At 43.4% G+C, this 23,137-nt stretch overlaps 1 protein-coding gene across 1 annotated transcript; it reads left to right on the top strand.

Annotated features, from left to right (window-relative positions):
- Positions 1-4,989: 4,989 nt before the first annotated feature.
- Positions 4,990-22,872, top strand: LOC129518048 (uncharacterized). The gene is made up of 5 exons (XM_055338099.1): positions 4,990-5,204; positions 5,462-6,319; positions 12,767-12,812; positions 14,969-15,015; positions 22,652-22,872. The coding sequence occupies exons 1-5, from the start codon at positions 4,990-4,992 to the stop codon at positions 22,821-22,823; spliced, it is 1,338 nt and encodes a 445-aa protein (XP_055194074.1). The 3' UTR covers positions 22,824-22,872.
- The last annotated feature ends 265 nt before the right edge of the window (positions 22,873-23,137 follow it).

Here is a 23,137-nt window from a genome sequence, read left to right as displayed (position 1 = left end):
GCCCGAGGGCATCCCCGCCCTCCTGGGTCCTGCTCCAACTCCCTGCGAGCCCCTTTCCGCCCGGGAAGGTTGGTGCAGCTCCTGCTCCTCCGGGACGGGGCTCTCCTGTCCTGGGGACACTCGCCCCGGCCTCAGCCCGGCTCCTCGCGGGGCCCCTCCCCTCGGAGGCCTTTTGTTTCTTTATTTCTTTTTCCCCGTCTTCCTACCTTGATAGAAGCGCGAACTCTTCTCACTGTAGCGTTCCAGCTGGTCTCTCTTTACATCTCAGGCCGAATTCGTAGATTTTCAGGATGATTTGAAGGTTATCTAGGTAATTTGGTGGGGACAGGTGACTTGGGGACCCTACTCTTCCGCCATCTTGCCCCTCCTCCGAGAGAGAGAATTTCAAGCAGACTCTGCTGATTAAAGAGCCTGACTTGGGGCTCCGTCTCATGACCCCGAGATCCTGACCTGAGCCAAAACCAAGAGTCAGATGCAACCGACTGAGCCACCCGGGCACCCCAGGTGTTGGTTGGTTGGTTGGTTTCTTTCCTTCTGACTTTCTTCGATGACGTTCTTCTGCTCCAGACAATGAAAATTGTTTAATGTTAGCTTATCCTGGAAAGGTTGCAACCTGGCAGCTGCAGCCTGAATCTAGTCCACAGATCTCTTTTAGATAGCTGGCACACTTTTCAATAAGACCTATTTCAGTTAGTTACAACAGTTGAAGAAATGGAAGGTTTCATATAGATGTTTGGAGTTGGGGCCAATCTTGAAAAAAACCCGGAAAATCTGGCCGTCTTGGCCCAACATTCCCCTGCAGCACAGTGAGCTGGGTCTGAGTACAGGCCGTCCCCTTTGAAAGAGATGTGTTCTTCCTCAGTTTGCCCGTCTCCACTCTCCTTGCTGTTATGTTACCTGCCTTCATCGGCATTTGAGTTGGTAACTCCAGCCATTAAAGAACATGTTGTTTAGAGGCGCCTGGGTGGCTCAGTTGAACTGTCGAGCATCCGACTCTTGGTTTTGGCTCCGGGCATGAACTCAGGATCGTGAGATTGGGCTCGGAGCTCAGCGCACAGTCGGCTTGGGATTCTCTCTCTCTCCCTCTCCTCTGCCCCTCCTTCCACTCATGTTCTCTTTCTCTCGCTCTCTCTCAAATGAACAAATAAATCTTTGAAAATTTTAAAAAGAAAACAGAACATGTTTTTTTAGGGGTGCCTGGCTGGCTCGGTCAGAAAAGCATGGGACTCTTTGATATCAGGGTTGTGAGTTCAAGCCCCACGTTGGCTGGAGAGAACACTTAAATAAATAAAACTTAAAAAAAAAAAACAGTCCCAAAGCATGTTTTTCATTACGTGAAATGTCAGGCATACATAAAAGCAGAGAGAATCCCAACCTTATGTATTCATCTCTCAGTTTCAACAATTATTCAGAACCAGCCTTGTTTCATCAATACCCTCACCAATTCAACACACTTGCATATGCCCCTGGATTATTTTGATGCAAATCAAGACATCACATGGTTTTCATCCGGAGATATTCCAGTGTCTCTAAAAGAACGAGAATGTGTAATTTCTAATCATGCCTCTTTCCGTTATGCCACTTATGCCATAGGTTATACTGTGGTGATAGGATATTTTATGCAATAATAGTAGTGAATTCTTTTGAAGATTTTTATTTATTGGGACGCCTGGGTGGCTCAGCGGTTAGGTGTCTGCCTTCATGCTCAGGCCATGATCCCGGAGTCCTGGGATCGAGTCCCGCATCGGGCTCCCTGCATGGAGTCTCCTTCTCCCTCTGCCTCGCTTCCTGTGTCTCTCGTGCATAAATAAATAAATGAGAGAGAGGCAGAGACATAGGCAGAGGGAGAAGCAGGCTCCCTGCAGGGAGCCAGATGTGGGAATTGATTCCAGGTCCCCAGGACCACCACCTGAGCTAAAGGCAGATGCTCAACCACTGAGCCACCCAGGTGCTCCTAAAAATAAAATCTTAAAAAAAAAAACAAAAGAAAAAAGTTATTTTCCAAACATGGCTAATTATTTCTCACCAAATAGTTGTTTGTTTGTTTTTTTGTTTGTTTGTTTTTTCAGATAGATTAGCCTGGGTGCTGTCTTCAGTCACTTGCATGCATCTTGCAAGCTCCTTTCTGAGGTGAGCAACCCACAAATATTCAGTATTTGGAGCTAGAGGAAATGAAATTCATCATCTTCAGTTCATGCATGCTTTTAAATACCTATTCCCAGTGGGGTGCCTGGGTGGCTCAGTCAGTTGAGCCTCTGACTCCTGATTTCAGCTCAGGTCATGATCTCAGAGTTGTGACATCAAGCCCTGCATCCGGCTCAGGGTGGAGTCCGCTTGAGATTCTTTTCATTTGCCCCTCCCTCTGCTCTCTCCCTCTCTGGCTCTCTCACTCTCTCTCAAATAAATAAATAAATCTTTAAAATAAATAAATAAATGATTACCTATTCCAGGGGCACCTAGGTGGCTGTCGGTAGAGCATGTGACTCTCGATCTCGGGGTTGGTGAGCTTGAGCTCCGTGTTGTGGGGTTGAGTTTACTTTTAAATACATACGTACAGGGCAGCCCCGGTGGCTTAGCGCAGCCTTCTGCCCAGGGCCTGATCCTGGGGTCGCGGGATCGAGTCCCACATCGGGCTCCCTGCATGGAGTCGGCTTTTCTCCCTCTGCCTGTGTCTCTGCCTCTCTCTCTGTCTCTGTGTCTCTCATGAATAAATAAATAAAATCTTAAAAAAAAAGAAGGAAAACCCTTTTAAAAAAATACAGACAGACAGAGAGACTTACCTATTCCACCACACTCTCTCCCGGTACATTGTTTTGTAATATTCAGATTGAGGCCTTGCTTTAGGGATGGTTTTTTTCTCCACACTAAGGGTTTTTAAAAATATTTTATTCATTTGTTAATGAGAGGCAGAGACACAGGCAGAGGGAGAAGCAGGCTCCCTGCAGGGAGCCCGATGTGGGACTCAATCTCGGGTCTCCAGGATCACGCCCTGAGCCAAAGGCAGACCCTTAACCGCTGAGCCACCCATGCATCGCAAAACCTCAGGATTCCTGGTAAATGATACCTTCTGCACAGTTTTTTTAAAATAAAAATTAATTATTATGAACAAATTATCGATAAAATTTTATTTTTATTATTTTTAAAGATTTTGTTTATTTATTCATGAGGCACACAGAGAGAGAGAGAGGCAGAGACTTAGTATGAGGGAGAAGCAGGCTCCCCCCAAGGAGCCTGATGTGGGACTCGATCCCAGGACCCCGGGATTATGACCTGTACCAAAGGTGGATGCTCAACCACTGAGCCACCCAGGGGTCCAAATTATCAAAATTTTAAAGAGAGACGGAATCCGATCCTTCACTTACACAACTGGCCACTCCTTATTCTTCTCACCATGATTTTAGTCAAACACTGTTTACAAAAACCTAGGTAGCATCAGGCTAGCATTTCCCTGCTTGATTTTTTTAAAAAGAATTATAAATAAATAAATAAATAAATAGATAGATAGATAGATAGATAGATAATTTTTAGGGGCAGCCCTGGTGGCGCAGTAGTTTAGCGGCGCCTGCAGCCCTGGGTGTGATCCTGGGGACCCGGGATCGAGTCCCACGTCGGGCTCCCTGCATGGAGCCTGCTTCTCCTTCTGCCTGTGTCTCTGCCTCTCTCTCTCTCTCTGAATAAATAAAATCTTTTAAAAAATAACTTTTTTAAGATTAATTTTTTTTAAATTTTTATTTATTTATGATAGGCACACAGAGAGAGAGAGAGGCAGAGACACAGGCAGAGGGAGAAGCAGGCTCCATGCACCAGGAACCCGACGTGGGATTCGATCCCGGGTCTCCAGGATCGCGCCCTGGGCCAAAGGGAGGCGCTAAACCGCTGCACCACCCAGGGATCCCCTAAGATTAATTTTTTAAGGGCAGCCTGGGTGGCTCAACGGTTTGGCACCTGTTTTCGGCTCAGGTCATAATTCTGGGGTCCGAGGATGAGCCTCATGTTGCCCTTCACCTTGCTTGTGCTGACTCTCTCAAATAAATAAAATCTTTTTTTTTATTTTTTAAAAGATTTTATTTATTTATTCATGAGAGGCAGAGACATAGGCAGAGGGAGAAGTAGGCTCCCTTCAAGGAGCCGGATATAGGACTCTATCCTAGGTCCTGAGCCAAAGGGAGACAGTCAACCACTGAGCCACCCAGGTGCCCCAAATAAAATATTTTTTTTTCTTTTTAAAAAATCTTTTATTTTAAAGATTTTATTTACTTATTCATGAGCGACTCAGAGAGAGAGATAGAGAGGCAGAGACACAGGCAGAGGGAGAAGCAGGCTCCATGCAGGGAGCCTGATACGGGACTGAATTCCAGGGCTTCGGAATCACGCCCTGGGCTGAAGGCGGCGCTAGATCGGTGAGCCACGAGGGCTGCCCTCAATTTAATTCTTAGACTAGCTAGAAGACTTTGAAAGCTAGAGGGCAAAATTTTTCCTACCCTGCACCGTCCTGCATCTCTTTTATTTGACAATAAGTAGAATTTTATTTTTTCCTGTTCAAAATATCAGGTTGGTAATTTTCGTAAAGGAAGTGGAGAGGAGAGAGGGGTAGAGGGAGCCGTAGGGGGAAAGGTCGAAATTCACCTGGGTTCATGCCCCGAGCCCAGCACAGGAACCAGCTGAGGTTGTATCGGGGACCACAGATGCTGGAGTGGAACGCTACAGAAGATACATAATCTGTGGTGTGCAGCGCTAGTAAAATGCAACAGTATTTGGGTGCACTAAGCACTGGAGGGTTTAAACTTGCACTCTGGTGTGGTTTCATCACTAAAAATCTGGAGTACTTGAACTTTTTCAAGGGGCACCTCGGATTTCTTGTGGAGTGTATCTTACCCAGAAAGCTTTGCAAACCCAGCTCCAGGATCCCACCCTGGGTACCCTTGGGAACATGGTGGGGTGTGCTTTCTGTATCCTTGCAGATACTCAGTTAACAATTTTATTACTAGAATGTGGTGTGCACCGCCTGCCAAACATAAAGGGCTGAACGGTGAGCCTTTCTCCAAACTTTTCCAGAAGAGCTCGGTAGATAGTGTGAAGTCTATAGCCCTCATCTCTTCCCGCAAACCTCTACCCCAGCCATTGCCCCCAGATCAGTTTGAATCCAGTATAGCCTTTTCCACAGAATATGCACTCTGGTCAAGTGGGGCGTGGCAAACTGAACTGTAAATCAGATCCTCCCCTTCTCCACACAGCCAAACCCCCCACCAGCCCCCACCTTTCCCATCATGCCTCTATTTTTTGGCCACACCCCAGCCACTTGCACGCGTAAGCAAGCCCCACCCACTGCAATTGGCGGGAAAAGGACAGCCAGTAGCAGTCGTCTAAGGGGGTGTGCGTGGGGGTAGAACTTGCCGCAAATCCCCTGGCGCAAAAGAGGAGGAGCTTCCGCCTCAGACTGCACCTCTGTTCTCAACCACAGAGGAGGGTTTGTGGAAGCGCTGGTCTTCCACAGCGCCACAGCCATGGAGCCTCTGCCCAGAGGTAGTTACTATGACCCGGGTGACTACTATGACCCCAGCAACTACTGGCTGGGAATGAATCAAGTGCAAGTAAGATCTGAATCTGTGCAGGGTTCAGCACCAGAAGCTGAAGGCAGCCACATCGATGAAGGAAATCCAGGCCTTGTGGACAAATTCATGTACCACGACGATGGCGGCAACCTCGAAAGGGACATCAACCTGGAAGATGCCATCAACTTCTTCCACGGCGATATGAACCTAGGCATCAACTTTGAAGACAACTTCAACCTCGAAGACAACTTCAACCTCGAAGACAATTTCAACCTCGAATACGACTTCAACCTCGAAGACGACTTCAACCTCCAAGACAACTTCAACCTCGAAGGCGACATCAACCGCGAAGGCAACTTCAGCCTCGAAGGCAACATCAACCGCGAAGGCGACATCAACCTCGAAGGCGACATCAACCGTGAAGGCAACTTCAACATCGAAGGCGACATCAGCCGTGAAGGCGACATCAACCTCGAAGGCGACTTCAACCGCGAAGGCGACTTCAACCTCGAAGGCAACATCAACCGCGAAGGCGACTTCAACCTCGAGGGCATCGTGAACCATGAAGGTGAAGGGATCCACGAGGTCGGCGGTGGCATCCAGGAGCTGGGGCAGCTGGCGCCTGAAGAGCTACCCCAGGCGGTGGCTGCTAGGGCTCCCCAGCCCCGAAGGAGACGGCGAGCCCAGCGGAATAAGTTCACGCAGGTGCAGGTTCAGGAGCTGGAAAGTGCCTTCCAGCACACTCAATATCCAGATGTGCTCACAAGGTAAGAGGCTTGTTCCAGGAGGTGCCCAGTTCTCCTGGGACCGTGGGCTCATGTCTAGGTGTCTTTGGTTCTCCCCCCACCCCTCAGCCTCCTTCTTTCCTGTCGAAACCAAAAGGGCCAAGGGTTGAGGGAAGGAGAATGCCTTCTGTGCATCAAGGTAAATATTTTTATACAGTAATTACGTGAAACAAGTCTGGAAACTGTGGTGGGTAGTCTTTTTGTTTTTGTTTTTTAAATTGTGGTAGGGGCACCGGGGCTGGCTCAGTTGAGAGAGCCCGGACTCTTGATCGTTGGCGGTGGTCATGAGTTCGAGCAGAGATTACTTAAATAAGCTTTTTAAAAAAAAGACTTAAAAAAAAAACTTGTGGTAAAATAGAGGCGCCTGGTTGGCTCAGCTAGAGGAGCGTGTAGCTCTTGATCTGCGGTGTGGCGCGGGGGTCGTGAGTTTGAGCCTCACTTGTCTGTAGAGATTCTTTAAATAAATAAACGTAAAGGGGCAGCCCGGGTGACTCAGCGGTTTAGCGCCGCCTTCAGCCCAGGGAGTGATCCCGGGGTCCTGGGATCGCGTCCCGCATTGGGCTCCCTGCGTGGAGCCCGCTTCTCCCTCTGCCTGTGTCTCTGCCTCTCTCTCAGTCTGAGTCTCTCATGAATAAATAAATAAAATCTTTTAAAAAATAAACGTAAAAAACTTTAAAAATGTGTCATAGCGACACCTGGGTGGCTCCATGGTTGAGCGTCTGCCTTCCGCTGGGGCGTGATCCCGGTTCGGGGACCAAGTCCCACGGGAACCTGCTTCTCCCTCTGCCCATGTCTCTGCCTCTCTCTCTCTCTCTCCCTTCTTTTTTTAAAGAAATTTTGTGGTAAACTATGGTGCCTGACTGGCTCAGTCAGAGGAGGGTGCAGCTCTTGATCTATGGGGTCGTGAGTTTGAGCCCCACTTGGGTACAGAGATTACTTAAATAAATAAACTTAAAGACTTTAGGGGCATCTGGGTGGCTCAGATGGTTAAGCAGCTGCCTTGGGGGGGGGGGGCTGGGATAGAGCCCTGAGCTGGCTTGCAGGGCTTTCTGCTCAGCAGGGAGCCTGCTTCTCCCTCTCCCTCTGCCTGCCCCTCTCCCGTGCTCTCGCTATCAAATAAATAAATAGATAAATAAATAAATAAATAAATAAATAAATAAATAAATAAGGAACACCTGAGTAGCTCAGAGGTTGGGCATCTGCCTTTGGCTCAGGGCGTGATCCTGCAGCTCTGGATCAAGTCTGATGTCGGGCTCCCTGGAGCCTGCTTCTCCCTCTGCCTGTGTCTCTCGTTAATAAATAAAATCTTTAAAAAAACCCAAATATTTATTCATGAGAGACACAGAGAGTAGAGAGAGAGAGGGAGAAGCAGCCTCCGTGCAGGGAGCCTGATGCGGGACCCGATCCCAGGCCTCTAGGATCAGGCCCTGGAGGCCACACTAAACCGCTGAGCCACCCCGCTGCCCAAAATAAAATCTTTAAAAAAATAAAAAGCCTTAAAAAAAACCAAGTAAAATAGGGGTGCCTGCCTTGCTCAGCCAGAGGAACGTGCAGCTCTTGGTCTTGGAGTTGTGAGTTTGAGCCCTACTTTTGGCTTAGAGATTATTTAAAAAAGTTTTAGAAACAATAAATTGTGGTAAAATATAAAGATTAAATTTGTGATCTTAACCATTTTTATGTGTACAGTTCAGTAGTATTAAGTACATTTATATTTTTGTATAACTAATCTCCAGAACTCCTTTGACCTTGCAAAACTGAAAGGATTGCACAGTGAACAACTCACTATTCCCCCATTTCCCCCTGCCCCTGGCAGTCGCCTTTTTTACTTTGTGTTTTAATGAATTTGACTATAGTAAGTGCCTCATTTAAGTAATTTAAGAATTACACAGCGCTTTTCTTTTTATGCCTGGTATATTTCACTTAGTATGATGTCCCCAGGGTTCATCCATGATGTAGCATGTCTCAGAATTTCCTTCCTTTTTAGGGCTGAGTAATTTTCCATTGTTTGTAAATACCATATTTTGTTTATTCATTTATTATTGGGCACTTCAGTTTGGTTATTGTGAATAATACTGCTATGAACTTAGAGTCACTGTTTTCAATTATTTTGGGTATATACCCAGAAGTGGAGTTACTGGATCATATGGTAATCCTGTTTTTAATTTTTTGTGTAGCTGTTCTGTGTTCCATAGTGGCTGCACCATTTTGCATTCTAACTAGCAGTCCACAAGGATTTATTTTAATTTCTTCACGTTCTTGTTAACACTTGTTATTTGCTTTTTCTTTTTTCTTCTTTTGTGTGTGTGTGAGAGAGTGTGGGTGCACAAACAGTGGGAGAGGCAGAAGGAGGGAGAGAGAATCTTAAGCAGGCTTTACAGTCTCCAGGAGCCTGATGCGTGCCTTCATCTCCTGACCCTGAGATCATGACCTGAGCCAAAATCAACAGTTGGAATGCTAAACTGACTGAGCCATGCAGGCACCCCAACACTTGTTATTTTCTGGCTGTTTTAATGTTTTATTCTTAAGTTTTCTCTAGATCCAAGGTGGGTCTTGAACTCACAACCCCAAGATCAAGAGTTGCACGCTTGGGGTGCCTGAGTGGCTGGGATGCTGAGTATGGAACCTACTTAAGATTTTCTCTCTTGGAAAAAAAAATTTTTTTCTCTCTTGGGATGCCTGGGTGGCTCAGTGATTGGGCGACTGCCTTTGGCTCAGTGCGTGATCCAGGATTCCCCAGGATCAAGTCCTGCATCGGGCTCCTTGCATGGAGCCTGCTTCTTCTCCCTCTGCCTGTGTCTCTGCCTCTCTTCCTATGTCTCTCATGAATAAATAAATAAAATCTTTTAAAAAAGAAAAAGATTTTCTCTCTCCCCCTCCCTTTCCCCTTACCCCTGCTGGTGCTCTCTCCCGGGGGGAAAAAAAAGTTTCATGCCCCACTGACTGAGCCAGTGAGGTGCCCGTTTTTTGTTAGCCATCTCAAAGGATGTGAAAAGTGATATCTCATTATGGTTTTGATTTGCATTTTTCTTTTTTTGAAAGATTTTATTTATTGTTTGTTTATTTATTCATGAGAGACACAGTGAGAGAGAGAGAGGCACAGACACAGGCAGAGGGAGAAGCAGGCTCCATGCAGGGAGCCCGATGTGGGACTCAATCCCGGGACTCCAGGATCACACCCAGGGCTGAAAGCAGGCACTAAACCACTGAGCCACTCGGGCTGCCCTGTTGAGCATCTTTTAATGTGCATATTCAAGTCTGACCCATTTTATTCTTTATTAAGACTAATTTATTAATTTTTTTCCTGATTTATCTATTTTGGTAAAATACATTTAACATAAAATGTAATGTCTTTACCATTTTAAAGTGTACAGTTCGGTGGTATAAAGTACTTCTTATCATGCAACTATCACCACCATCTATTTCCAGAAATCTTTTTATATTGCAAACCTGAAACTATTACCATTACACAGTGACACCCATACCCACCTCACCCCTCAGTCCTGGGTAGCCACTATTCTACTTTCTGGCTATGATTTTGACTACACTAAGCACCTCATACTAGTTGAATTAGGCAGTATTTGCCTTTTTGTCACTGGTTTATTTTACACGGCCTACAGTCCTTTAATTTTTTATAAGGCTTTTGATTTTTTTGAAGTATAATTAAAACATACAGTGTTGTATTAGTTTCAAGTGTACAACATAATGATTCGACAATTTTATACGTTACTCAGTGCTCACCCTGATAAGCGTAGTCACCGTCTATCACCATAGAACATTATTCCAGTATTATTCCCTATGTTGTATTTTCATTTCCATGACTTATTTATTTTATAACTGGAATTTTTTGTTTTTATAATATTTTATTTATTTATTTGAGAGAGTAAGTGAGAGAGAGCAAACACCAGCAGGGGCAGAGGAAGAGGAAGAAGGAGAAGCAGACTCCCCTGCTGATCAGGGAGCCCGACTCGGGGCTCTATCTCAGGACCCTGCCATCATAACCTGAGCCGAAGACAGATACTCAACCAACTGAGCCACCCAGGCACCCGTGTATCATCTTTTTTTAAAAAAAAATTAGGGGCCCTTGGTAGCTCAATCACTTGAGCTTCCAACAAGCCCCAAATCAGGCTCTGCACTCAGCATGGAGTCTGCTTGTCCCTCTCCCCACCCCTTCCTCTCTCAAATAAATAAAATACTAATTTTTTTATTTGAGTATAGTTGCCAAACAATATTACATTAGTTTCAAATATACCACATAGGGGCAGCCCCAGTGGCTCAGAGGTTTAGCGCCGCCTTCAGCCCAGGGTGTGATCCTGGAGACCGGGATCCAGTCCCACATCGGGCTCCCTGCATGGAGCCTGCTTCTCCCTCTACCTGTGTCTCTGACTCTCTCTCTCTGTGTGTCTCTCATGAATAAATAAAAAAAAATCTTTAAAAAAAAACAACAAATATACCACGTAGTAAATCAACTTCTCTATATGTTGTGCTATGTGCACTACAGGTATAGCTACCATCTGTCATCATATGATCCTATTGCAATATCATTGACTACATTCTCTGAGCTGTGTCTTTAATTCCTGTGACTTCTTTATTTCATAGCTGGAAGTCTGTATCTTCTCCCCTTCACCTATTTTGCCCATCCTCCTATTCCCCAAGCATACAGTCTTTAATGTTCTTCTGTGTGGAAGCATATGCTACAATTTCCTTCCTTGTTAAGACTGAATAATATTCCATTGCATGAAAAAAAATATTCCATTGCATGTGTATACCATATTTTATTTACCCATTTTTCATTATTGAGCACTTGGGTTGCTCCTTTTGGCTATTGTGATTATACTGCTATGACCATATGTATGAAAATATCTTCCCAAGACCCTGTTTTTAATTCTTTTCAGTATATACTCAGAAATGGAATTGTTGGATCATATGGCAATTCTGTGTTTAATTTTGAGCAACTATTCTACTGTTTTCCTTAGCAGCTATACTATTTTATATTCCTACCAAGAGTGCACAAGGGTTTTAATTTCTCTAAATCCTCACCAACACTTGTTATTTTGGTTTTTTGATAGTACTCATTCTAATAGTATGAGGTGGTATTAGTCTGGTTTTGATATGCACGTTCATTACTGATGTTGAGTGTCTTTCACACCCATTTGTATATCATCTTTGGAGAAACATCTATCCAAGTCCTTTGCCTATTTTTTAATCTGGATGATGTTTATTTATTGAGTTGTAGTCCTTAATATACACTGGATATTAATTCCTTATCAGATATATGATTTGCAAATATTTTTCCCATTGCATGGGTTGCCTTTTCACTCTATTGATATTGTACTTTGATCTAAAAAAGTTTTTGATTTTTTTAATTTATTTATGATAGTCACAGAGAGAGAGAGAGAGAGAGAGAGAGAGAGAGAGAGAGAGAGGCAGAGACACAGGCAGAGGGAGAAGCAGGCTCCATGCACCGGGAGCCCGACGTGGGATTCGATCCCGGGTCTCCAGGATCGCGCCCTGGGCCAAAGGCAGGCGCCAAACCACTGCGCCACCCAGGGATCCCCAAGTTTTTGATTTTGATGTAGTCTAATTTATACATTTTTTCAGTTATTGTCTGTGTTGGTGACTTTTTGTAAATAAAATTTTATTGGAATAAGGGTAAGGAGAATAAGGTACTCTCCTGCAACTGCAATGCTAGATCGTTTCATTTAAAATCTCGAGGGGGGAGGTACCTGGCTGGCTCGGTCCAAAGAGCATGTGATTCCTGATCTTGGGGTTTTGAGTTCAAGCCTTCAAGCCCCACATAGGGCATAGAGCCTACTTTAAAAATAAAAAAATAAATATATAGATAAATAAATAAGTAAAATTTAGAGGGAGGGGCACCATGTTGGTCATAGAGGTTACTTAAAAAAATAATAAATAATAATAATAAATAAATAAAATTGTGATAATTTGTTCATCATAGATTTTTTTGCATTAATTATTATTTTTTAAATAGTGCTTTAAAATTGTTTATCTTGAGTACCGAGTTGTTGATGACACCTTAAATTTTGAGGGGAAACTATCTATAAAGCAAGGCTGGAGCTGAGAATGACAGAAAAGTTTACTTGAAGGGGGTCTTTTTTTGTAAGATTTTATTTATTTACTAGACACAGAGTGAGAGAGATCATGAGCACACATGAGTGGGGTGGGGGGCAGAGAGAGAAGCAGACTCCCCGCTGAGCAGGGAGCTTGCCAAGGGACTTGATTCCAGGATCCTGGGATCATGACCTGAGCCGTAGGCAGACGCTTAACCAACTGAGCCACCCAGGCACCCTTGGTGGGGGGGGGTATAGCGGGGAGGGTACATATTTTTAAACAAGGATAAAATGTATATCGATACATTTCCTTTTATCCACAACTCCAAATACTGATCATTTGTGGTTTTTTTCTCCTCAGACAGGAACTTGCAAGACGCATGGATGTGACTGAAATCAGAGTGCAGGTCAGTAAACCTAGATGGCAGGGCAGCCAATTCTACAACTGGCTTTAGGACTTGGGCACTTTTGTCCTAGACAGTCTCAAGTTGGTGTGTTTCAGTTGTCTTTTTTAACATTGGCAAATAAGTTGACTGTAGGGGGTCTTTGTGGGTAGAAAATGGGATATTTGAACTCTAGCTTATGGATATTTCCCATTACCAGAGGGAACATGATTTCTTTTTTTCTTTTTTTTCTCTTTCTTTAAAGATTTTATTTATTTATTCATGAGACACAGAGAGAAAGGCAGAAACATAGGCAGAGGGAGAAGCAGGCTCCCCATAGGGAGCCCGATGTGGGACTTGATCCCAGGACCCTGGGATCATGACCTGAGCCAAAGGCAGATGCTCAACCACTGAGCCACCCAGGTGCCCCAGAATATGATTTCTTACAGGAAAAGAAGAAATGAGTTGCTTCTCCTATTCTGTATACAAAATTAAATATATATGTGTGTATCTATATAGCAAGCATATAGATAGGTATATCCATATACCTATATAGTACATATATATATGTATATGTGTGTTTTCAGTAAAGTTTAACTCCTTCTAACATCTTCTTTAGAGAATACTTCTGTGTGGAGTCATATTGGGGCTGAGGCTGGCTGTAGAAATTTTCAAATTAATGCACAGAGGAGCAAGTTACAAGAAGGTTCCATTGTACTTGTCGCGGCCGGCGCAAGAAGGTCCGGATTCAGGAACCGAGGGCAAGGGGATGAGAAATAAACAAGAAACTAAAAGTTCATGGGATAGGAGGTTCCATGCGGCTGATGGCCACAATGGACAAGCTTTATTTTTACATGTATAGTTTATATAGCCTCTATAAGCAGGTGACCTATTTCTCTAAGGAGAAATACATCTCATGGACGAACATACATTGTCTTTAAAACTAACAATAGCTAGAACACCGCAAATTCCTGTCACTTGTTCTTAAGCAGTAGAGCATGAATGCCACATTTAGAATAAACAATGAGGTTTGTTCATTAAGTAATGACTACCAAGGCAGTCATATGTCAAGCCACTTCCTTGCTCACTTTATGGGAACTTGTCCCAATAATATTTTAAAGGAGAAGCAAATATGTACTTTTACTTCGATAAGGGGGAAGAGCTAGGTGCAGTCCCAGCGGGTTGGCCAGGCATGACAAGGAGCCTTTCTCAACCTGGAACCCTGCCTCGCACCGCAGGACTGCGGGTTGGCCAGGGACAACAGGGAGCTTTAGCTCAACTTGGAACCCTGCCTCGCACCGCAGGACTGCGGGTTGGCTAGGGACGACAAGGAGCTTTGGCTCAACTTGGAACCTTGCCTCACGCCGCGGGACCGCTCCCGACATTTCCCCCTATATTTTTCAAATGCAAAAAATGAAGTTGTGCCTTAGAGGAGTTTAATTGATTATTGAATTTTTTGCAAAAGCAGGCAAACATTGCATACATCAGAATTAACCCGATTATTAATGCCAAAAATATCCAAAAGGAATGTTTCAGTGAATTGAAGGGATTAAAACCATTTAGCGGATTTAAGATCTCACCGGCTAAATCGCTGGGGTCTTCATAATATAACATACTTTGGCTAATGGCGTCTATTTCTTGTTGTAATTTTAAGAGATCTAGACTAATATTAGCGTGATTCCAAACCCCTTGTAGATGCATACGTACATTTTCCCATGACCCATTAAAAGGGAGTGGGGTAACACAAATATGTTTATAAGCGTCATGGCAAGTCAATTGGGTTATAGTTTTTAGTACAACAAATTGATCACCAAGATATAAAACGGCTTCTTTTAAAGCTTCAATCTGCGCTTCAATTTTTTCATCGATTCTCTTCTGAGCATCAAGAGCAATAGTTACATTTCTAGCAAGTTCATTTACATGTTCAGCAGTCTGAGCATTTTCATGCAAAGATACAACAGATACAGTAGCGGAGGCAATAAGAGCAATAGTAGCCACCATCCCTGCAATTAAAAGTCCAAGAAATCTTCGAGTTCTTCTTAGCTTCTTCACCAATTCTTGAGCTAACTGCACGCCAAAGTTCGCGTACCAAGGTCCTCTCACATCAACAGGGATCATCCAATATGGAGGTTGTTGCACCAGGAATAACTTTGTGTTGAAATCAATCTTCTTATCTATAGGTACGCAATTTGTTAATATGCACAAGGGACAATGAATTCGATAAAAGGTAGGGGTTTTGGTTTTTTCAACAGTTACCTGGCCGTTTCCTATTACTAAGAAAAAGGGAGGGGGTACGCATGTGCGAACGCGGAGCGTGGGATTGAGAATAGCTTCTGGATAGCTTATGCTATCATTTGTATATATTTGGTCAAAAGCAGCATAAAGCTTCCATAAATCTCTATGTATTTTTCCTGTACTAGTCAATAAAATGGATCGCGGGATAGCTCGAGTGTGTTCTTGCAATTCCACATTGGGTATGCGCATGTAGCTAGGAGTTGAACGAAGGGGTTTTAGGATGGGACCCAATGTGGAGGTGGATGTATGACGTGCTGATCGAGATAGATCAAATATTGGGAAGTCCACTTCATGTGGAGAGAAAATCTTGGGTGAATACATCTGGCAATCATCAAAAGCATAGGTTCCTTCCAATGCATTTCCTTCGTAAGGACATTGATTCATAATAATAGGGGTACTATTGGAATCATGAACTCCATCTCCAATGATTTCCAACTTCTGCCAACAGGCCTGTGTATACTTTTGTGCCCATTGCGTTTTACCTTTTACATGAAAGGGAGACTAAGTAGAGTAATTTAGGACTCTGCCTACAGGCACGGGTCCTAAGCAAGAGAGTGTTAGTCTCTTTGGATGAGTTTCTTTTTGAAAACAGATCGGAGGGTGAAAGGCCAATCCGGAATAGTTTATAGGAGATTGTACAGAAGGGAAAAAACTAGGGACCCCGTTCCCCATGATAGAGAAATTAATATAAACTTTAGGGGTCGGATCCTCCCAAGTTACTGGCTGTGCTACAGGAGGACTGGACAAATAAGCCCAGAACAATTTTCCTTCAGCAGGGGGAGGGATAATAAGAAGGCTGAGACAAGCCAGAAAATGAGTCAAGGGGATTAGTTGTTTACCAGAGGATATTACCAAACTTGTGGCTTGTGAGGTTAATTTCCTCATTTGCCTCCATGATGGCAGATTCATCTTACGAGTCCTCTTCCTCCGAGGAGGGCATAAGTTCAGCCGACTCATCTTCCTTCTCAGTTTTGATATCTCTAACAAATTTGGCTGGAACCCAGCGCGGCGCTTCTTCATCCTGTGGGAAGATACAAGCATATCCTCGACCCTGTCTAAGCAAGGGGTCAGGGCCTTTCCACTGTCCTGTCATAGGATCCTTCCACTTTGCCATAAGGGGTGGATCAGTATTTTTTCCCCAATGTTTTTCTGATGGTGTATATCCATCATCATGCACAATCAAAAAATTTAAAATGAATATTGCTAAGTCTAGGTGCATGTGGGGGGAATATTTCATTTTTCCTGCCATAATCTCCCCCTTTTTTAGTTTTTGTAAGGTATTTTTAAGTGTAAGATGAGCTCTTTCAATAATAGCTTGACCTGTAGAGTTGTAAGGGATGCCTGTGGTATGCTGAATGTGAAATGTTTCACAAAAGGTTTTAAAAGCTTGGGATATATAAGCACTCCCATTATCAGTCTTTAATCGTTTAGGCATTCCCATGTAAGCAAAAGCATGAAAAAGATGATTTTGAACATCAGTAAAACTTTCACCAGAATGAGCGGAAGCTACGATCATACCAGAATAAGTATCAATAGAAACATGCACAAATTGTAATTTATTAAAAGATGAATAATGTGTTACATCCATTTGCCAGAGATCATTGGGCAAAAGGCCCCGCGGATTAATGGCAAAAGAAGGGGTGTTAACATATTGGGGACATAAGGAGCAATTTTTAACAATTTGCCTAGCTTGTTCTCTAGTTATATGGAATTGCTTTCGTAGGGATCGAGCGTTTTGGTGGAAAAGAGAGTGACTTTTCATTGCCATACCGACAGAATCCTTATTAGCAATGACAGAATATAAATGAGTATATCTGTCAGCCAAATCATTTCCTGAGGATAAAGGCCCAGGTAAACCAGAATGTGCTCTAATATGAGAAACAAATATAGGTGAAACTCTTTTTAAGAGCAGCTGCTGTAATTTATGAAAGAGGCATGAAAGTTCCTCATCATTAGAGTTTATGAAAGAATCAGCAAGGATGGGTAATATCCTGGCGACATATTGACTATCTGAATAGAGATTAAAGGGTTCTTGATAGATTTCAAGAGTTTTCATGACAGCATAAAGTTCAGCCCTCTGGACAGATTTTGTCTTATAGGACAATTGAATGACATTTTTATGTTGTTTATGCAGATAGACAATGGCAATGTGCCCATCTTTGCTGGCGTCCGAAAATATGATGGGAGCATCTTTAATCGGTTGACTCGAAATTGGAGAGACAAATATAGTAGGAATGATGGAGAGTCCCTGAAGGAGTTTGTCATTGGGAAGATGAAAAAGAAATTGACCAGGAAAATTTGCCATAGATGTTTGCCATTCCAAGGAGGTTTGATATGCATCCTCTACCACTGAGGCGGTTAAAAGAGGACATATAATACTATGAGGCTCATGTCCAAATAACTGGATGCATCTCTTCCGTCCTCTAGCAATTAATAAAGATATAAGGGAAATCGTTGGGTTGATGACATGCAAAACATGCATAGCTAAATGTAGCCATTCCAAAGGCCCATGGATTTGCCACAACACTGCCATAGGGAGAGTATCAGGTTTTAAGATTATTAAGTTAACATTCTCTGTCAGATCTCTTTGTTGAAGCTGCGCAGAGGAAATTTTATTTGCTACTAAAGCCAAGGCATCCTCTGCTTCTGGAGTAAGCTGTCTTAAAGATGAAGGGGAGGAGTTCCCTTTTAAAATAGAAAAAAGGGGCTGTAACTGAGAAGTGGTGAGAGACAGCGAAGGGCGGAGCCAATTTATATCACCTAATAATTTTTGGAAGTCATTTAAAGTTTTTAATTGCGAGGTTCTAACTGCGATTTTCTGTGGCCTAATACTCTGTTTACTAATAAGATATCCTAAATACTCAAAGGGAGCTTCTCTCTGTACCTTCTCAGGAGCTATTTGAAGTCCAGCAGAGCTAAGACATTGGGAAAGAACCCAAAGGCGTTAGCCAAGTGTTCACTGGTCTCTGCTGCCAGTAATAGGTCATCCATATAATGAATACAATATACCTCAGGGAATTGTTTCCTGAAAGGGATTATAGCTCTTTTTACGTATTCTTGACATAAGGTGGGACTGTTAATCATTCCCTGAGGTAAAACAGTCCATTCGTATCGATAGTAGGGTTCTTGTAAATTTGTAGAGGGCAAAGAAAATGCAAAATGCTCCCAGTCACCAGGGGCTAAAGATATGGTAAAGAAACAATCCTTTAGGTCTAGAACCAACATCTGAAAATTTAGCGGAATGGCAGAGGGAGAAGGGAGGCCAGGTTGTAGGGTCCCCATGGGAAGTATTAACCTGGTTGACTGCTCTTAGGTCTTGTAAAAGCCGCCATTTTCCTGTCTTCTTTTTAATGACAAAAATAGGGGTGTTCCATGGGCTAGTAGAGGGTTTTAAATGGCCGAGGTTTAATTGTTCTTGTATCAAGATCTCAGCAGCCTCTCTTTTTTCTTTCACTAAGGGCCATTGATCTACCCAAATAGGAGTGGAAGTTTTCCATTTGAGAGGCAATGCATGGGGAGGATTCAATGGCCCTGGGGAAAACCCAAACCTTGTCGGGCGGATTAGGAATGGGGGCTATAAAGGCTGGGTCCCCTTGCAAATTTTTACCTAAGCCTTTTCCAGGCTGATATCCATGCTGTATCAATTGATTAAAAGACCAATCATTGGAAAGGGAGAGATTCATTTGAGACAAAACATCTCTGCCCCATAAATTTAATTCTATATCTAATATAAAGGGCTGAAATACTCCTTGTAAATCATTCGTCAAATCTCTCCATGTAAGCAAATCAGAACTTTGTTCAGGGGAGGAGGCAAAGCCTACCCCTCGAATAGGTACATCAACTGTTTTCTTGGGCCAAGTTTTAGGCCAATTATGATTAGATATAACTGAAACATCGAATAGGTACATCAACCGTTTTCTTGGGCCAAGTTTTAGGCCAATTATGATTAGATATAACTGAAACATTTGGACACTGGGGCATATTATTCTAACTGTATCAAAGAACTTATCCAAAGAGTTATGAGAAACCTTAAACCCCTTCTCCCTTAGAAGAGCCTGTAGAACTTTTAAAAAATACCCGTGTTCTACAGATTGCCTTTGTCCCATGATTATTTTACTCCTATCGTTCACGGAGCCGCCGTGATCCCCTTACCTGTAATGTAAACACTTCTTCTTTCACTCTGTCTCGTGTCCCTGTTCGGGCGCCACTTGTCGCGGCCGGCGCAAGAAGGTCCGGATTCAGGAACCGAGGGCAAGGGGATGAGAAATAAACAAGAAACTAAAAGTTCATGGGATAGGAGGTTCCATGCGGCTGATGGCCACAATGGACAAGCTTTATTTTTACATGTATAGTTTATATAGCCTCTATAAGCAGGTGACCTATTTCTCTAAGGAGAAATACATCTCATGGACGAACATACATTGTCTTTAAAACTAACAATAGCTAGAACACCGCAAATTCCTGTCACTTGTTCTTAAGCAGTAGAGCATGAATGCCACATTTAGAATAAACAATGAGGTTTGTTCATTAAGTAATGACTACCAAAGCAGTCATATGTCAAGCCACTTCCTTGCTCACTTTATGGGAACTTGTCCCAATAATATTTTAAAGGAGAAGCAAATATGTACTTTTACTTCGATAAGGGGGAAGAGCTAGGTGCAGTCCCAGCGGGTTGGCCAGGCATGACAAGGAGCCTTTCTCAACCTGGAACCCTGCCTCGCACCGCAGGACTGCGGGTTGGCCAGGGACAACAGGGAGCTTTAGCTCAACTTGGAACCCTGCCTCGCACCGCAGGACTGCGGGTTGGCTAGGGACGACAAGGAGCTTTGGCTCAACTTGGAACCTTGCCTCACACCGCGGGACCGCTCCCGACATGTACTATATTAAAGCCAAACATAACTTCTTAGCTAAGCGGGTGGATTCCAAACAGTGGGGTGAGGGAGAAATGTATCCTCAGAACACACTATATAAGTAACTAACGTCTGTTTATTGGTGCTGAAACTGATGAGGTGAGACAGCTTCAAAGTCCGAGTACCTGGTCGTCCTGCTGTTATGTTTAAGTGTTTGATAAAGCAGTGTGGAATGGCAGCTCTACAGTTTAATTTTCTGGAATACTTTGATGTATCAACCTGAAAACACTGCTAGAACAGTCCTGTTATGGTGAGAATGGGGAGAGAGTTTGCAAGCTTTGGAAATTTGTCTAAAGAATGAAACAAAAAAAATTAAAATAAAAAAAGAATGAAACAAGCAAAAAAAAATCCAATATTAATTGACCTAAGAAGGGCAAAAAAGGTTAGAGAAGAATTGCATATAGCTAAAATAGGCCTTATAGATGCTACACAAATTCAGTGTTACAAATCTGCTAAATGTATAAGTGAATATTCTCTTGAGGATTTCTAACATTTAAGGATTTTTTTTTTCATTTTGGTGATACTGTTTTAAAGAATTGAGTTTTGTGGAATTTGTTTAAGGTTTAGGTGTCCCTTATTTTGGAGTAGATTCACAGTGCTAATTTTAAATACTTTTATTCCCTTGGGCATTGTTGACTAATTTGTGGGTCATGGGATAAAAAGGTGACCCCCCCAAAACCCATTTAAGTTATTTCAAAGTGATATTTGCCCAAAAAAGAAAGGAAAGGAAATCAGGATGGATGTATTGGCTTTGCTACAGAGTGCATGTGAGTTGCTACAGGGGTGCCTGGCTGGCTCAGTTGGAGGAGCGTGCAACTCTTGATTTCAGGGTCGTGGGTTTGAGCCCCACACTGGGCTTAGCGATTACTAAAAAAAATAAGCTTAAAAATATATTTTAAAAAGGGGAGTCGCTGCTCTGGTGGGAATATCTGAAAAGCAGCCCAACAAAGCTGACCGTTGAGTAATGGCATCCCAACCCCAGAGACTGGGGCCCCAGGCTTAGCTCAGATTGGAAAAACTGGAAAGAGGTTGGGAGCACTTGTTCAGGCTGATAAGGCATGTGCAGAGGAAAAGAAAAATGCAAGGTTTGGTGACTAGCTTTTTCTCCTTTCTGGGTTTATGTAGTGTTCTCTCCACGGCATTCTGAAAGGAACATAAGCCACAAGAAATAAATCAGGGAGAAAACTAAGTGTTCTCATATATTTCCAAACCATACAGCGTGAATTTTCCCCAAGATACTTAATACATGATTTTCCTCCTTTGTTTTGCAAATAGAACTGTTCTGTGAAACCAATATTGAGGGTACGGCCCCATACGACAGCTAGCTATGGGCTTTACTTACCTGATGTCTATGGAGATCTGACCACTGATACACTTGGATCGAGTCCTGTGTCAGGCTCCCTGCATGGCATGGAGACTGCTTCTCCTTCTGCCTGTGTCTGTGCTTCTCTCTCTCTCTCTCTCTCTCTCTCTCTCTCTGTCTCTCATGAATAAATAAGTAAAAATTTTTTTAAAAAAGAAGATGGTAAAGTGTGACAGTTTTGTTTGTGTGTTTGTTTGCAAAAGTAGTTGGCAGATATGTAGAAAGGAGCCATTTTATGACCCCTTACCCTCACTATTGTTGACTATCTTCCTAAAATGCCTGTTCCACCTTCTTGCCGGAAGAATAAGGGATGGGATTGGGACCTCCTGGTTGAGTAGCAACGCCTAGGATAACCTGCCCTGCTGGACAACAGCGGCTCCTCCAGGATCCTGGAACTGTAGCCAGAGCAGAGTGAGCTGACCTGGTCCTGAGCCCAGGAAGGTTTGTAGGGTGGGGCAGGTTGGAGCATGCCAAATTGACAACAGCGACAATGAATGAAGCTCAGTGAGCTTCGGTGAGCTCAGTGAGCATTTTAGTTAATTTGGGTCAAGTTGGTCCCCACTTTCCTTAACACTGCAGGCTAAAATCAAGGCAATGTTCATGGCTTCAGCAGCTCTCATGTCCCAGCTGGACAAGCCACAAACTCCACGGGACCCCATGACTAGGCCTTCCTTGCCAGACTACTTTTTAACTCTCAAGAGGTTTCATAGGACAAATGATCTTTTAGACATCCTTAAAGGAAATCTGTCTAAAAACCCAATGCATTTCCTCCTGTTAATTATTTACTTCATCCTGATGATAGGCTTTTCAAGTAGGGAGCCATTCCCCTCAATATGTCTTTAAATAGGGCCCATTATTTGCAATGCCCAGATTGTCCCCAAAACAAGGTGACATTCTCTCCAGTGAGGAGGGGCAGAAGCTAACTGGAGAGCTAATGATCAGCTGTCAGGATACAGACCGTTCTTTGTCCTGTTACCAGGCATTGGATCAACAGCAAGGACCCGGTGCAACTCATAAGCTAGACCTGCATGCAATACCTGAAAAAAATTTGAATATTAAAATTAGGAGAAGAGAGACAAAGCAATAAGCGTATTCCAGAACCTGGCATGTAGCTGATGCTCACTGAGGATGAGCTAAAGGGAGGGGATGTGGTGTTAGCTTTCCTGAATAAACAGCTTCTCTTGGTGCTGCACGAAAAATCTCGAAGGCATATACGGTTGCATGTAGGTTTTTTTTCTGTTATGACATTGAGTGTTCGATATGCTAAATTACGCCCTTTTTCTCTCTGCTTGTAGGTTTGGTTTAAGAACAGGAGAGCCAAGTATAGGAGAGATGAGAGGGCATCAAAGCTCAGAAACACACCACCTACCAACCTGGACCACCTTTTCATCCTCATGTTGGATGGGCCCTAGAATGCCATCCTTGTTCAGAAACCAGTTTGGAGATGGGTTCTTTTGGTGTCACTGACACTCAGGCCACCTATGCTGCCCCTTCCACCCATATCTCCTCTAATAGTTTGTTGCGTTGTCAATAAAGAAGTGAATTCACCATGCGTTTGTCTTTGTGTACCAAATGGGGGCAAATAGGGTATGTACGTAAATTGTTAAGGAAATGCCATCGAAACAGAATGACAAGGGGGCTTCCTTTTATGTGGCGACATCCCTGAATAACTATATAGGCCCTGCATGTCACAGAAGCTCCCCAAGTACCCATGATAAGCTTGCACTGACCCATATATCTTCTCTTCCATTCCTCACCCCATTTTCATCCCCACCTTGCCC

This window comes from Nyctereutes procyonoides, unplaced genomic scaffold, assembly GCF_905146905.1.
Source record: "Nyctereutes procyonoides isolate TBG_1078 unplaced genomic scaffold, NYPRO_anot_genome, whole genome shotgun sequence".
NCBI classification, from domain to species: domain Eukaryota; kingdom Metazoa; phylum Chordata; class Mammalia; order Carnivora; family Canidae; genus Nyctereutes; species Nyctereutes procyonoides.
Note: the sequence above shows the minus strand (reverse complement) of the source record. Positions and strands in the feature narration are given on the sequence as shown.